At 39.7% G+C, this 15,838-nt stretch overlaps 3 protein-coding genes across 6 annotated transcripts in view; 1 reads left to right on the forward strand and 2 right to left on the reverse strand.

The window, feature by feature from the left end:
- The first annotated feature begins 352 nt into the window (after nucleotides 1-352).
- Nucleotides 353-6,814, forward strand: LOC108901741 (myelin-oligodendrocyte glycoprotein). 2 transcript variants are annotated; one of them, XM_018703358.2, is made up of 7 exons: nucleotides 2,067-2,299; nucleotides 2,378-2,468; nucleotides 2,710-3,632; nucleotides 4,847-4,965; nucleotides 5,494-5,847; nucleotides 5,942-6,223; nucleotides 6,309-6,814. In XM_018703358.2, exons 4-7 carry the CDS (start codon nucleotides 4,878-4,880, stop codon nucleotides 6,419-6,421), a joined length of 837 nt encoding a protein of 278 aa, XP_018558874.1. In that variant the 5' UTR covers nucleotides 2,067-2,299; nucleotides 2,378-2,468; nucleotides 2,710-3,632; nucleotides 4,847-4,877; the 3' UTR covers nucleotides 6,422-6,814. The 2 variants fall into 2 exon arrangements, with proteins under 2 accessions (XP_050925506.1, XP_018558874.1); XM_051069549.1 differs by lacking the exons at nucleotides 2,710-3,632; nucleotides 4,847-4,965; nucleotides 5,494-5,847; nucleotides 5,942-6,223; nucleotides 6,309-6,814 and adding exons at nucleotides 353-552; nucleotides 901-1,009; nucleotides 1,214-1,556 and having other exon boundaries at nucleotides 2,021-2,299; nucleotides 2,378-2,469.
- Nucleotides 6,815-7,881: 1,067 nt separating this feature from the next.
- On the reverse strand, nucleotides 7,882-11,250 carry LOC108901821 (ladderlectin). Of its 2 annotated transcripts, none has more exons than XM_051069558.1 (7): nucleotides 11,172-11,250; nucleotides 10,063-10,117; nucleotides 9,949-9,987; nucleotides 9,517-9,629; nucleotides 9,283-9,417; nucleotides 9,079-9,190; nucleotides 7,882-8,283 (listed from the first exon to the last, which is right to left on the reverse strand). In XM_051069558.1, exons 2-7 carry the CDS (start codon nucleotides 10,115-10,117, stop codon nucleotides 8,213-8,215), a joined length of 525 nt encoding a protein of 174 aa, XP_050925515.1. In that variant the 5' UTR covers nucleotides 11,172-11,250; the 3' UTR covers nucleotides 7,882-8,212. The 2 variants fall into 2 exon arrangements, with proteins under 2 accessions (XP_050925515.1, XP_050925514.1); XM_051069557.1 differs by having other exon boundaries at nucleotides 9,517-9,632; nucleotides 11,172-11,244.
- LOC108901866 (type-2 ice-structuring protein) overlaps nucleotides 7,882-15,838 on the reverse strand; it is a 30,507-nt gene continuing 22,550 nt past the window's right edge. The window contains exon 7 of one of the 2 annotated variants that reach the window (XR_007812746.1): nucleotides 7,882-8,010. The gene's annotated coding sequence lies outside the window, so the exon portion shown is untranslated. Of the gene's footprint in view, nucleotides 8,011-15,488; nucleotides 15,834-15,838 lie in introns of those variants that run through there. The other variant, XR_007812747.1, reaches the window with a different exon arrangement.

Raw genomic sequence — 15,838 nt, forward strand, 5'->3', positions numbered from 1 at the left:
CCACATTCTTGTAGTTTATTCTTGACGTCAGTGAAAGGCCTGACTCTACATTTACATTCACTCTTTTAGTAGAAGCTTTTATCCAAAGTGACTCAGTAGTGAGGAACAACAGCAAACATACTGAATATACCAGGATATAACCAGGCTCCTTTTAACCATAAACACCTCATTAGACGTGTGTAATCTACACTGTCTGACAGTAAGTATCATCAGTTATACTGCAGGCTGTAATATAAAGTTGAGTCTGTGCAGCCTGGATATAAAATCCATCTGAATCATAATGATAGGAGTCACTGGAGGGGCCTGCCTCATGCTATCAGGAGAACACAGCAGGTTTAACACGCTGGCTGCAGCAAAGCAGCAAGTAAACACACAGACAGGATGTAGAGCAGGCTGAGGTTCACTCTGCAGCAGCGTCTGTTAGAAACAAAGGTTCAGCAGGAAGTGAAACTCTGGTCGCCTGTTGTCGTCTGTTTCTCCTGTGTTTCCGAGCACGTAACCAAAAGAAACTGTGTCTCCATCAACACGCTGGACCTCATGTTTGGCCTCTGGGTAGGAGTTTTCTGTTTTATTTTCATGACCTTTATCACAGCAGAGTTGCAGCTCGTTGTTTAAACCTTTTATAGAAAGTTTTTGAAGCAGCATCAGTGTAAATTATTATTTAAAACAACAAGAAGTCATGTGTGTTGCAGGAGCCTCGCAGTAAGTGCTGGTTTCCTTCAGCTATCCACAGACAGACATTTGCAGTGAGGCCTCCTGCTGGTAGAAATGACGTAATGATGTTTCTGTATAAAAACAGAATGAGGAACAGAAGTGTAGAGTACACGAGGGTGACTGACGGGGTCAGACAGGAAGGATTTATATTAAAACACGACCTGCGTAAACATTTTTCATTTTCAGATTCCCAGGATGTTGCAGATGATGCTGCTGCCTGGTGACGGAGGAGCCTCCAGGGTTTTATTTCTACATCACATGACCTTCTGCCTTCTCCTGTTACAGCCACATACAGGTCATTTCAATGCAAAAACACACAGATAACACCAGAGGGAGTGTTGGAAAACGATATGACTTCATCGACTTATCCCATATATCTTATATCCCAAAAGAAGAAAACAGTGTGGTTTTATTCACAGATGCATTAAAAGAACAATACACAGGTGATTTCCTGCAGAATGATGTTTATTATTGATAATATTGATCTGTTTCTCCACAGGTCAGCCTCATGCGTTTGGTCCATCTCAGCCAGTAGTGGCATTACTTGGTGATAACGTCACTCTGCCCTGCCGCCTGACACCTTCAGTTAACGCCTCTGACATGACGGTGGAGTGGACGAGGCCTGACCTGAGTCCTGGAGATGTACATGTGTGGGAGAACCATCAAGAACACGTGGATAACAAATATCCATCATACGAGGGGAGAACGTCGCTGTTCGTAGACAGACTGGAGCGTGGAGACGTCTCACTGCAGATCTCCAGGGTCCAACTGTTGGATGAGGGAACGTACAGATGCTTTGTTCCCGCTCAGGGTCAATCAGCCACAGGTCACACTTGTTGTTGGTGAGTGGAGACGCAGGATATTGATATGATTTATCATTTATCTTTGATATTGAGCTCACGCTTGTTGTTTTTGTTTGGAAGCTGCTGACTGAAATAGTGGAGGAGCTGGGGTTAGCTTAGCTTAGCAGTAAGACAGGAATCAGGGTAAACCGCTAACTGCTGACTCGGTCCAAACATAACAGCATCCACCAATCAACAGCTCTGAATTTGACCGATTAAATCACTCCTTTGTTTAATAAATGCAGAAGCTGTGGTGTAGTGAGTTGCACCATTAAACCACACGGTGTTGTAACACAGGTTCTTCAGATTTCACTTGGGTCAAAAGGTCCTGAGGGAACTGTCAGCCAATCAGCTTTCTTAAAATTTCCAAGGATATTCTTTTACCACCTGTAGTTTTCTGTTGTTTTAGGTCTTCAAACGTCTGAAACTGGAGCAGAGTTATATCTCCCCTGTCTCATTTTTAGGTGCCGTCTCGTCTCCTGTGATCCGTATGACTAAACACAGCAGAGCAGTGGTGTTAGAGTGTGAGTCTAAAGGCTGGTATCCAGAGCCTGAGGTGTTGTGGCTGGACGGTGAGGGAAACCTCCTCTCTGCTGGACCTACAGAGACAGTCAGAGGTCCTGATGACCTCTATACTGTCAGCAGCAGAGTGACTGTGGAGAAGAGACACAGCAACAGCTTCACCTGTAGAGTCCGACAGAACAAAACCAACCAGGCCAGAGAAGCACACATCAACACTGCAGGTAGGAATGATCAGTAAATGTATCCTACACCTTTGGAAATCTCATGTTTTGTTGTGGTTAATCAGCTGTCATCCTCAGTCCTGTCCTGGGTGGAGATCAGTATCCTGGCTCTGGGCCTGATCGCCATGTTACTGGCTCTTGCACTCCAAACATATTTATGTATACTAAGGTACTGTACTTGTCTTTTCTCTTCCTGTTTTAGTGGCTCCTACACTCAGCAGTTTACTGTGGTCCTAAACCATTTTGTGTTTGATAGACTTGAACCTGCAGCTTCACAACCCAACTCTGTAGCTAACACGTTGGAGTAATGTTCATCAATCAGTCTGTTGATGAGCCATCTTGTTTGTTCAGTCAGATGGTTTTCCTTTAACCAATCAAAATGAAGTAACAGCTGTTTCTCTGTTCATTAGGAAAGAACACCTCCAAAGAGGAGACTCTCAGAAGACTGAGATGATGCAGCTACAGCAGGAAGCAGCTCCAACCTGACAGGAGCTGCAGATGGCACTGTCTCAGTCTGATCATGGTGGTAAAGGACGGCAGAGAGCTGAGTGTGGCAGGTGGAGGTGAGGGCAGTTTGGTAGAAACAGCGCTGCCTGCAGGTGGAACCCAGGTGGTGCTGTTGGTTCAGGCCGGTGGGATGAGGCAGGTGCAGGATCAGCAGGTCTGAGGCTGTTTTCTCCGCGTGGTGTTGGGTTTGGATGTGTGTGTTACTCAGAGACAAACAGACCGATGCAGCAGGTGTTTTACAGTTTCATGTTTTGATGTTTGTTGTACGAAGTGTTTTCTCTGCACAGCAGCAGACCTGCACCTGTTAGCTGTAGGTTTATTCCACAGGTGTGGGGCCTGTTCATGTTTGAGTTGTTTGTTTGTCACTGACTTCATATCAAAGCTCAGTCAGGTCAGGGTTAAAGTGTCATTTAATTATTTTTTAAAATCTGTGGGATAGTTAAAGTTTATTTGTTCAGATCAACCAATCATAGCCCTAGCTGGTGGTGATGTCACCTCCAATCTCCCATCTCAGTGATGGGAGATTGGAGGTGACACTTCCTGTGTGCAAAATAGTTTCAAGTGACTTTTGTGTTCATACATATATATAACCTGGTAAAGGTCAAGTTTCACTCATCAAAACTTTATTACTGTTAGTGAAATGGTTGATAATTAACAGTAATAAGATGATGATTGTACATATGCTGTGGATAAAAATAAAGACTGAGCTTGTGAGCTGTCGGTGAAACGTCGTGCGTACTTCCTCATTTTACACCATTTGGGTCTCTAACACTCAGCTCATCACATCGTTTCTCAGAGGATGAAGTTTCCTTTCTTCAATCTGCAGGTAAGAGTTTCTTATTAAAGTGAAACTGTGTGTTAAATGTTGGATACATTATTATTTCATTATCATAAACAAGTGAAAGCTTTGACTTTTAAAACAAAATGCAGATTATTTCAAATCATCGTCTTTATAAACTGAATTTTTATTGTTTATACATTTACAAGTTTTTACTTTTATAAAACGTTTGATAGAAAACTTTGAACCCAACCTTGAAGTCTGTTCCAATCTTTCACTGTTACATAGTTTTCAGAATAAGCTACTGTGAGGATAAATTACCTTCAGCAGTTTAATGTTCCTCTAACAGTAAAATGTTCTTTTAAATAATAGTTAAGTGCAGATCATTTGAGATTATTACTGTTTTAACATGTAAGCAGCATCTTGTGGAGTATAGATAGTTACTGTTGGACACACTTCATGACAAAGTTACAGTTACTGCTTTGTCTTCCCAGCACACTCTTCTTACATGTGGTTAATTTGAATTTCACAGTTTCAGACGAGTTAAATTGAAACAAAATGTCTCTTGTTGCACTGTGATATGTTGCACTTTCAGTGAGTGTGTGGGCTGTGATCTAAAGCACTGTTAGTACCCTCCTTGTTTTAAAAGGGAACAAAAAAAGATAATATATAATAATTCTGGTTACCTTCTTATTCCTGTGTGATGTTATCTGTTCACATCTTTTAAGTGCACACATATTTTTATTGTTGTCATTTCCCCCTATGGGACCGCGGGGAATTCAGAATCACACATAAAAAAACTAATCTAAAATAAATAAATCAATCAATATGGTGTGACTGTGAGCAGTGCTAACATCAAATACAAAAATTAGCATTTTCAGTTTTTTTAGTTTCTAGTTTATGTTCCTTTTTCGTTTTCCGCCCCATCACATCTTCAGTGAAAATCCACAGTTCAGCTGTGCAAACATTCACTCTTGAGTTAAGGTGATGATACCAGCAGATATTTTAGTCCAAGTTCAGAAATATTTGTAAAGAATCAGCCAGAACATCCTCAAAAGTAAACAGCTTATTCAGATCAGGGTTGACATCTGTTGGTATGTGACAGTTTTGTAGCTGTGGTTTATTGCACAGGAAGAACCATCTGAGAGATCAGCAGAGCAGCAACAGCCACTCTCCTCTTGTTTCCCTTTGAGTGAAGACGTATGTAGTTTTACTGAAAACAACCAGACTAAGTTTTGTTTTTGTTTTGTTGACTTTTTCAGATTTTCAGAAATCAGGATTCTTCATTCAGTGATGGAGTCCAGTGATAGAGTGTCTGTCAGTGCCGTCACTGCTCTGTTTCTCCATCACATGTTCATTCATCTCATGCTTTCTTATGAAGGTAATTCAAAAGTTGCACTGAATGCAGACTGTTTTATATGACCAGATGTAGCTGTCACTTGCTCTTTGCTGCAGTTTAAAAACCAGCCTCATGATGGCAGTAGACCTTACTCTGGCAGTGAGGTGTGTTTATTACAGTTTACAGGTGAATGAGGAAAAACCTCTGTGTGACAGATTCTCTCCGTCTCATTTAGTTACTTTGTTTTTTCAGTTGATTTTCACAGTTTAATACAATGTCACATATAGATCGAGAACAGTGGTCAACAGAAAAATAAATATAGAAACAGAAACTCACAAGAAACCACAGACATTTTAAAACTGCACATAGCCTAAACACAGCATGTGTTGCAGTGACTCTCCTCCTGTAGTCAGTGCTACATAATCTGAAGCAAACCTTTTTGATGATCCTTTAACTGTTTTTACTGCAGCTCTGGAGCTTTATTTATCATTTATCATTTTCATTATTTTAAGTGTAAAACCCCATTGTGATGAATTATATCTATAAAACCTTCTCTTGTTTGTTCCTCAGCTCACTTTGCAGAACAGCCACAGTTGATTTGTTCACATCAACCAAACATAGCCCAGCCTGGTGATGATGTCATTCTCTCATGTCGCCTTGATCCTCCCATCAGTGCCAGTTCTGAGACAGTGGAGTGGACCAGACCAGGTCTGGACCCAGAGTATGTCCATGTTCACCAAGATGGACGACTGTTGCATCAGATTCAAAATCCATCTTACTCTCGTCGAACGAGACTGTTTGTGGATGAACTGGAACATGGAAACGTCTCCATGAAAATCTTCAAAGTGAAACTGTCTGATGAAGGAACATACAGATGTTTTATTCCCTCAGTACAGAAAGAAGCTTCTGTCCAGCTCCTTGTTGGTGAGTCAGACTCCAAGTTACAAAGTGACACATTTAGTTTGACTAAAGGTTTGATCTGAACCTTCTGTTTTTAAACCTCCTCTCTTTTCATCAGGTTCAGTCTCTGTAACTGTCATAGAGGAGACTTCAGGTGAAAGTGGAGAAGTGGTGTTAGACTGTAAGTCTAAAGGCTGGTATCCAGAGCCTGAGGTGTTGTGGCTGGACGGTGAGGGAAACCTCCTCTCTGCTGGACCTACAGAGACAGTCAGAGGTCCTGATGACCTCTATACTGTCAGCAGCAGAGTGACTGTGGAGAAGAGACACAGCAACAGCTTCACCTGTAGAGTCCAACAGAACAAAACCAACCAGACCAGAGAGAGAACCATATATCTTCTAGGTAAAAAGCTTTATTAAAAAACAGTTTGTTCCTCCTGAAATAGATTTCTATATAAACACCATGCTGTTCTGTCAAATCATTTCAGATGAAATCACGGTTGCCACTGGAGTTCCTGCTCACTGGATTGTTCTGACTGTGATCACCGTTTTTATTTTATTGTTTTTAATTTTTGCATGTTTGATGAAACGAAAGCAATAACAAAGAATTTACCTTCATATGATCTCAGCAGACCACATAGGACATCTGTGCTTGAGGTCCTCTGCTACTGTTGCTCTGCTTAAACCTCTAGAACCTTCTTTTAACCCACATGGAGCTACATACAGAAGAATATCAGATTATCTCTACACCACAACAGCTGCAGCTCTTTCTCTTCTTTTACCAATGTGATAATTACATTTTACTTACTTTGTCTTTCATAATGATAACATTATACTGCATTTGATCATGATATAATGAACTTATCTTTGTGTAATTCTGTTGAATTAATCTTATTTATTATAACTGTTATTATAACTGTACTAACTGTCTTTGTATTCATATATAAACCCAGAAACGTGTACAGTGAATAAAATGTTGTCATTTACCCCGTTATCCCTAGCTCAAGGTAACATTCATTAAAACTTTATTACTGTTGGTGGAATGGTTAATAACTAACAGCATTAAGGTCACTAACATTATCTACAAGTGTCAGTTTAATTCAGCAGTAAATATAGGAGGTTTGTAGACTACAAATATCACAAATGGACACCAATGAGAGTTCATCCACATGATGTTGAGCTGTTCATGATGCATTACATGAGCGCCATCTGCTGTGTTTATCATGTATTGAAATGTTTCTTGATGACTCGGCGTAGAGTGTCTAGGTGAGGTTGTGGTTGTCAGCCAGCTCGTGTCCATCTCATCCCTGCTGTTGGTGAACCTTTCAAATTTCCCTCAGGTTGATTGTGTTGGGCTGTTACCTAGAACCTTTTCTGGTAATCAGTTTTTATTGACCCACATCAAAATATCAAAATTTGATGTGCAAATTGGTTCAGTACTTTTTGTTTAATCCTGCTTCTACAAAAAGCAAACACACAAAGAGACACTGATAAATACATAAGCTCCTTGTTGGACATAATAACAGATTAATATACTGAGCTGCTGTGTGATGTGTCTGTCTGTATAAGCTGCTGGAAACTTAATTTCCCTGAGGGAGTCATCCCAAAGGGATCAGTTAAGTCTGTCTAAGTCTAAGTCTAAGTCTGAACTGAACACATGTATGACAAATGATAGGAGAAAAATTAACAGGACAAAATTATTGAAACAATGTTAGATTATACTTCTAGTTTAAAAATAGCACATCTTTTTAGAATATAGAACAACTCTTCTCTACAGGTAAAAAGACTTGGGAACTGTGTCTCCTCAGGAACTCCTCAGACCAACCATTGTTCAAGATTGACAAATTAAACTGAGCCATCTCTCACCTATTAGCTGAAAAATAGTCAAAAACTTGTTTTGGTGGAGACTTGTGATCCTTGAAGATTTTGTGAAATTTCTGAAACTTTCTTTGATTAGAAATCTTGATAATGTGGCTGTAGATAATAACTTTATGGTATTATACATGGTTTCTGAGATGCAGGAACATTATAGAAACAAGAGAAATAACACTCCCAGACCAGTTTGTTTCAATGCTTTAGTCTTTTAATTTTGCTTTAGATAAGAAAGATTATTTCACTCTGCAGAATAAAGTTGTGCTAAAAGCATTCTTTCATTACACATTCAGTTTGCTCTCACTAAAGGCACAAGACCTAAGAGACAATCCAGCTCCTGTTACTGTCACTTGTCGTTTCGTTCCTTAAGTAGCGTTACAGCGATAGAGAAGAAATAAAGATGTGAAATGAGATAAAGAGACTTTGGGTTAGTTATGAGAGTAAAGACACAAAGACAGATGAGTTTTCAAAGATAAACTCCAACACATCTGTCAGTGTTGATGGTGGACTCTGACAGGAATCATTGGGCTTTCTTGGCACAGATGGATGGGAGACGTCTGTTACACTGCAGATCATCCCAGCACTTCTGATCTGTTTGAACCAAACACACACAGGAGTCAGTCAGTGCTTCACAAACCAAAACCTGAAACTGTGTGATGAGACAAGTTTATCTTTGGGAGCAATGGGTTTGTTCCTCATCACAGTAATGACTGATGTGTTATGGTTTGGGTTAGTTTGTCTTTGTGTTGTGCTTTTTCTCTCTGTTCCCCCTTCCCTTTTTTCTGTTTGGTTGCAGAGCTGGTGTGTTGCTAGGGGTGTGGCTGTCTCCTCCTGCTGGCTGATTACACACACCTGTTTCCACTCCGCTCGTTCTCCCTTCGCCTTCTTAAGCCCGGCCTTCACCCCAGCCCTTTGCCAGAGTATTCCTTGCTGTATCCAGTGTGCAAGCTCTCAGCGCTACCTGTGTTTTTGGATTCTCCTGTTCTCTGTGGCTACCTGTGTTCTCCAGTGGCAGCGTTTTCTGTTCCTCGTGTCTTCAGTACTTTCTTTAGTCAGCCAGTCGCCTGCCACGCTGCCTGCCTATTGTTCCTGTGTTTTTCATCAGTGCCTGATTAAAGAGCCATCTGTTGGTACCTACCTGTGTGTGTGTTCTCTGCATTGGGGTCCTAAACTAGAGTTCATAACATGATGACTGTCAACACAACATGAGTGAAACTGCAGTAAACATCAGTTATGTTACAAATCACTATTAGAACCAGTTATAAGATAAAGCACTGACTGATTTGATAAAACCAAGGAATATCTAAATAAGATTTTAACCTTTGTTATTTAAACCACTTTACACATTAAAAACTGACTAAAAATGATAAATGTCTTTTGATTTACCTCCATAATTGATCTGTATACAGTTCTGCCATCCAAAATAGTTGTTCGGTTCTCCACGACACCAGTTTGAATAGTGGAAAGTTGTACCGTCACTCCAGAGCCAAACTGTGTCCTACATGACAAAATCAAATAGATGAATAGATTCATTTTAAACAAATGTTAATCATTGACTTTACAAATGTTCTGTAATGATGAATAAAATACCTCTTGTGCATCAGAGCCTCCGATCCATGTTGGTTTGTACCCATGAGTGGCCTTCATTATCAGCTTCTGAATCTTATGGTACTCCTGCACGCTGTGCACTGATGCCAAGTTCCCACGCATGGACCGACAGTTTCTCTATAGTGGAGAGAGACGCAGAGAGTGAAACTGGCAAAGGTGCATCAATAGTCAAACAAATGTTCAAGTCAACACAAACAGAATAGCTTCAGTGAATACCTCAGCCTGGGCCCAAGTCATAGGTTTTGGGACAAAGTGGAAGCAGCGACGATTGAACTGAGACCAACCACGGGGACACCGGTATCGGAAGGTTCTTGCAACCAGGTCGATCTCTGCTGTGGAAAATAACATTTCTGTTAGTAGATTTTGTTTCTATCATTATATGCAGTGAAAAAAATGAATTTTGGGTTCCTTTATAGCAAGATTTAGTCTATAAGAGCTTTGTTGCCAATCAATACGTACACACTTTATTCAGCTTTTATTGAGTAAAGGGAATATTTTAATTGAAGTATTAGGATCCATTATAGTGTAATTATACAGGGCTGTCTTATTTGTAAAAGGAAATGACTTCATTAACACCATTTAACATGTTTTTGCTTATACAGTTAAAGTAGCGTGATCTGTCTGAAATCTAAAACACCACCCACTGACCTGCTTGATCGTCCTTTTCGGCCTTTTCCTCTGGAAGAGCTGGACAGTTAGATAAAGCAGTTATTGAGCAGTTGAACTACATAAAATTCATCTTTGTCTTTTGAAAATACTCACCCTCAGCTCTGGTCAGAGCCATCATGGCACAAACGAGCACCCACACGGTCAGCATCTTCACGGTGGGGAACGAGAGACAGAGCAGCTCATAAATATCATGACTTATCTCATCATCTGGGACAGAATGAGGAACTGAGGACAAACAATGCATGAGATAAAGTACAGTCTAAACCTCAAAGGTGCAATTCATGATCCACATGTGTGGAAACTCACAAACAAGCCTGTATTATCAATTAAGAAAAGTGCAAATTACATTAAAGATACATGAAAATTCTAGTAGTTAGGCAGATGGTGCAAAGCATCCACTTAATTACAATTTTATTAATTTCTTGAAAATATTATTTATATATTTATTCATTTATCACGTAACTGTAGTCAATGTATGCTTCTTTCCCATGACAAACAAAATGTGTTGCCTGCAGCAGTATAAAAATAGGCACAAGTCAATGTACATTAAAATGATTTTGAAGCTATTATTTTAAGGTAAAATTGTTGCTTTAAAATCCTGTTACTGGGCGGGCCGTGCATTTCACAACTTCACTGGTGTCCTACCTGAATTAACCCACCTCTTAATACCATCATTATGATGTCACAGCTATATAAACCACTAACAATATACAGAAACACAGTATAACAGAACTTTGCACAGACAGACAGGTCATGTAGCCAGAACAAATGCAGAATAAATTACTGAAGCAATGCTATAAAAACCCAATGAACATAATTCAATAGGTCTCCAAACACTGCAGCCACACACATCATCTCCAGCAGAAGCAGCAATATTAACTAATAAAATGACAAAGACATAAACAATAAAATATAGGTAAAATGCACTTTACTCTCTAGAACTGCTGATTATTTGTAGACAAATCAAAAAACTGCTTCTGTTGAGCAACTTAAAACGAATTAAGTGAATTAAAACTTATGCAAGAAATACGACTGGGCAGACTCGACTTTCAGCGTTAGCCTCCGTAACGATAGAAAAGGACTTACTGTTGGAACTGAGATGCACAGATAAACCTCTACAACACAGTCACTGAACTCTTCCTCCTCCTTCAGCCATTGTGGACTGAAAAAACAGTTATTAAATTTCTATTAACATTTTTTAGCTTGTGCTAGAAGATACACATGCAGTGCTAGCTTTGACCAGCTCGCTCTCTGACCATCCCATCACATGACATGAAAATGTCGATGTTATCCTAGGCCTGCTAGAAGGCCCCTTGTCTCAAGGCCTCTCTGTTTCATTTTGAATTACTAGCCCTGCACTGTTGATTCTGAAGGCCCCAAGAAAGATTTCTGTTAACTTGGTAACACAGGGCTGAAATCTGATTGGATAAAAGTTCTAACATCAAAAGCTGTATAGGAAGCAGCGCAACCAGGAGCAAAGCTAAGACATGTGGAGAACAGACTATTGGGAACAATTTAAAACATATAATATTAAAGGAAAAAAAACATACAAAACAACAAAGATATAATTCAGTGATTGTGACAGTGTTTAGGCAGCAGAGAAGGCCTTGCTGGCCCTGACGGCCCACGCTGCTGGTTTCTGTTTCTAAAATCAAGGAGGTGATGTTTCCAACCAGCTCAGGGAGTTTTAGTCCCCCATTAAAGGGCATATGAGCAGGAACAGTGACTGTTATTAAGGTCCCTCTAACTGCACTGCAATCAGCGAAAAACTTAAGAAAATCTACTGCTACTCTTCTATTGTTCAGTAGAAAAAAAGCCTTTAAGGCGGATTTTGCAATCTGACATGACGAGGTGAAATTTTATGCAGCAGAAATAACTATTGCAATCATTTTTCAACTTCTGTTCTGTTTATGTGAAATTCAGGTGTTTATGTGGAAATATACCAGGGGTCATGACTTATTAAAGTTATTGGTTAACTGAAACCAATGACTATACAAATGGTCCCAAATGTCTTTTACATGATACCTTTATGCTTTGTTTATATGATAAAGATGTTTGTCTGTTCACAATAAACCATCAGTGGTTTTACACATTGTGATACTTCATCACCTCAGCCTCTGCAGCGTCCTCTTCCTCGGTCTCCACCAGCCATCCCTGCCATCATTAACTGAGCGTTGTCAAGCTTCTTTGTCAAGTGTTTTTCTTGCTTTGCTCTTGATGATGTAGCTGATCATCTTCATGTTCAGTGTGCTCTACTTTTGTTTGCAGAAATGCTGTCTTCCAGTCGATGCAAGTTTTCTTGTTTCCTGCTGCATTTTCTGGTTTCATTCGTCCCCTGGAAGTGCTCTTTGAGATGTATCTAAGAGGCCTCCAGCTGGGAGGCTTCCATTGCTCCTCTTGTCAGGCCATAGTGGAGGTCAAAGGCAGCAGGGAGATGTACTAGGAAAGCACTGCAGCACTCAGAGCAGTGATATTTGACAAGGCCATTCTGATGTCTGTCTGATCATCGCAGACCCCCATCCTCCACTCTACCTGTCTCTGGTAACGGTGCAGAAGCTAAAGGATTGTCAGGGTCTGGTGTTGGCTCCACTGGCACTGCTGCTCCATTCTCAGGCTGTTATGCTGCTGGTGGAGTAGGGAGGAGGAGCGGAGTCAGGGTTGGGATTCAGCTAGAATGGGTTTCTTGGTTTTTGTTCCTTGTCTTTTATCAGATGGTTGTTTGTTATTCTGTCTCTTCTGTTGTCTGCTTCTTCTCTCCACATGCTGTATGCTTTCCAGCCTGTCTTTAACTGCTCATGCGTTTTCTTTTCTCTTTTGGACAAGGCAGCATGTGCCTTTTCTTTAGTCTCCAAACATGTACTGAACTCATTTGTCTTACACTAAAACTCCAATTTTTGACAAAGTGTGAGAAGTTCCTCTTTTCTGCTTCTACACTCAGCTTCCAGTGAAAGCCCAAACAGCACATCCTGCTCTGTACAGATAACATTTAAGAAAGGTTGCATTAAAGTCAGATCATATCATTCAGTTTATATATAGTTTATCAGAGAGTGTGCTTCTGCAGTTACACATTTACAGTGTTCCATTATGATAAATAAATAAATAAAGAGGAAGACGAAGAGGAAAAACATTGTTTCTACCATCTAAAACTGTTTTAGCCAGTTTTTGTATTCCTATGTAAACCCAGTGATACAGTGCTTACAGTGAATAAATTGTGTTTAATTAAAAAGGGTCAAGCTAACATTAAAACTGCATCACAGTTAGCAGAATCAGAATCGGAAATACTTTATTTATTCCTTGTGGGAAATTGTTAAATGCTTATTAAGTGACAGCCGTCCGGTCACTAACTTTATTTTGTCATTTAGGAGAGTTGTAGACTACAAATCCCACCACAGTTGGATGCCAGTGAGAACAACTTTACATCAAGTTGAACTGTTCACGAAATGTATACATGATGTGAGCGCCATCTGCTGAGTTTATCATGTATTGAAACTAGCTTTACTGGTTTCTGGGTTGAAACCTTAGAAAGAAGAAGTCACTAGGAAGGTGCTGCTGTATGTGACACAGTTCCCATATCATACACTAACACTTCCCTTTACTACTTTCAATGGTCACTATTCTGTTTCATGAGCTGTTTCTCTGTATAGTTTTGGTCCTGGTGAGAAATCTCTCAGTCTCAGAGGAATATCATGTGCATATTTAAACCAGCTGTAACTGATACTTTTATAACAATGGATCAAATGACAGTGGTGCAAAAATTAAAAGATGTGAAACAGGTCTCTTTTTCTCCTCTGTCTGATACTCTGGATACAATGGAAGAAGTTTAGAACCACCAGGAATCCTCGTAGATTTGGCCGCCGTGCCAAACTGAGTGACTGCACCAGAAGGGTCTTACTCTGGGAGGTGACCAAGAACCAAACAGTTGCTCTGACAGAGCTTCAGAAGTTGAACACTGCACTCTGTTAATCATGTTTTTATGGTATGGAGTGGTGAAACAAAGTCGTGGGACAGTCATATTCACAGACACTTCCCATCTAATATGCTGAGCTTCAGAGGATCTGCCAGGAAGAATAAACTGGATTAGCCAAAATCTAGGTCTGCACAGCTCATAGAGTTTTACCCAAAAAACCTGAAGCTAAAACTGTTGCCAAAGGGGCTTTGACAGAGTTCTGAATTAAGTCTGAATACTTCAACTTGTTAATGAATGTAGACTATTTGAGCAGCAATGTTAATGTTTACAGTTAAATCTACAGTAGTAGTGAACAAAAAGCAAAGGGTCTGATTTATTATCACATACAGTGCAAACCTAAAAGCTCATTATCAGGATGTGAAAATAGCCTCTGTCGAACATATTGTATCTGTTGTTCCATTTTGATGAGGCTAGATAAAATGGGAAGGTTACACAGTTCCTGATTAAAAAGAGGAAGTTATCTAGTTTAACTTATTGGTCACTGTTAGTGTCAGATCCTCCTCCTTCCCCAGGTTTTTAAGATGAGAATCTCCCGGCTGACATTTATTATGTCTTGTTTGTTTCCTTTTTGCTATTCCTGACTGCTGTCAAGTAAGAATCAAACTCATCATATGAGTAATCAGTGTTATTCCTATCTTTTAAACAAATGTTTATTTTCTGATTAAAATAGATCCTGTCAGTTTAATTCAGCAGTAAATATAGGAGGTTTGTAGACTACAAATATCACAAATGGACACCAATGAGAGTTCATCCACATGATGTTGAGCTGTTCATGATGCATTACATGAGCGCCATCTGCTGTGTTTATCATGTATTGAAATGTTTCTTGATGACTCGGTGTAGAGTGTCTAGGTGAGGTTGTGGTTGTCAGCCAGCTCGTGTCCGTCTCATCCCTGCTGTTGTTGAACCTTTCAAATGTCTCCTGGTTGATTGTGTTGGGCTGTTACCTAGAACCTTTTCTGGTAATCAGTTTTTATTGACTTTGATGTGTGTTACCACCCGATTTCCTGAGGCAATCCCAGACAAACCAAGGGACTAATTTCCTTTCCAAAACTTTAAAAAACACTGTACAGCCCCTTGATGTCAGAGTAATACTAATGCGTTCTGAGTTAATCACACCACAGAAAATGTGCTATTAACCAGACGCTGAGGACGCTGAAACCACGCCCCCTCTAACACTGCAGCACAGTGACAGTGGATGCCTTTAGGTGGACCCACATCAAAATATCAAAATTTGATGTGCAAATTGGTTCAGTACTTTTTGTTTAATCCTGCTTCTACAAAAACGAAACACACAAAGAGACACAAATGAATACATAAGCCCCTTGTTGGACATAATAACAGATTAATATAATGAACTGTACACATGTATGACAAATGTTAGGAGAAAATTAACAGGACAAAATTATTGAAACAATGTTAGATTTTACTTCTAGTTTAAAAATAGCACATCTTTTTAGAATATAGAACAACTCTTCTCTACAGGTAAAAAGACTTGGAACTGTGTCTCCTCAGGAACTCTTCAGACCGACCATTGTTCAAGATTGACAAATTAAACTGAGCCATCTCTCACCTATTAGCTGAAAAATAGTCAAAAACTTGTTTTGGTGGAGACTTGTGATCCTTGAAGATTTTGTGAAATTTCTGAAACTTTCTTTAATTAGAAATCTTGATAATGTGGCTGTAGATAATAACTTTATGGTATTATACATGGTTTCTGAGATGCAGGAACATTATAGAAACAAGAGAAATAACACTCACAGACCAGTTTGTTTCAATGCTTTAATCTTTTAATTTTGCTTTAGATAAGAAAGATTATTTCACTCTGCAGAATAAAGTTGTGCTAAAAGCATTCTTTCATTACACATTCAGTTTGCTCTCACTAAAGGCACAAGACCTAAG

This window comes from Lates calcarifer, unplaced genomic scaffold (assembly GCF_001640805.2).
Source record: "Lates calcarifer isolate ASB-BC8 unplaced genomic scaffold, TLL_Latcal_v3 scaffold_3_8, whole genome shotgun sequence".
In the NCBI taxonomy this organism is placed as follows: Eukaryota; Metazoa; Chordata; class Actinopteri; family Centropomidae; genus Lates; species Lates calcarifer.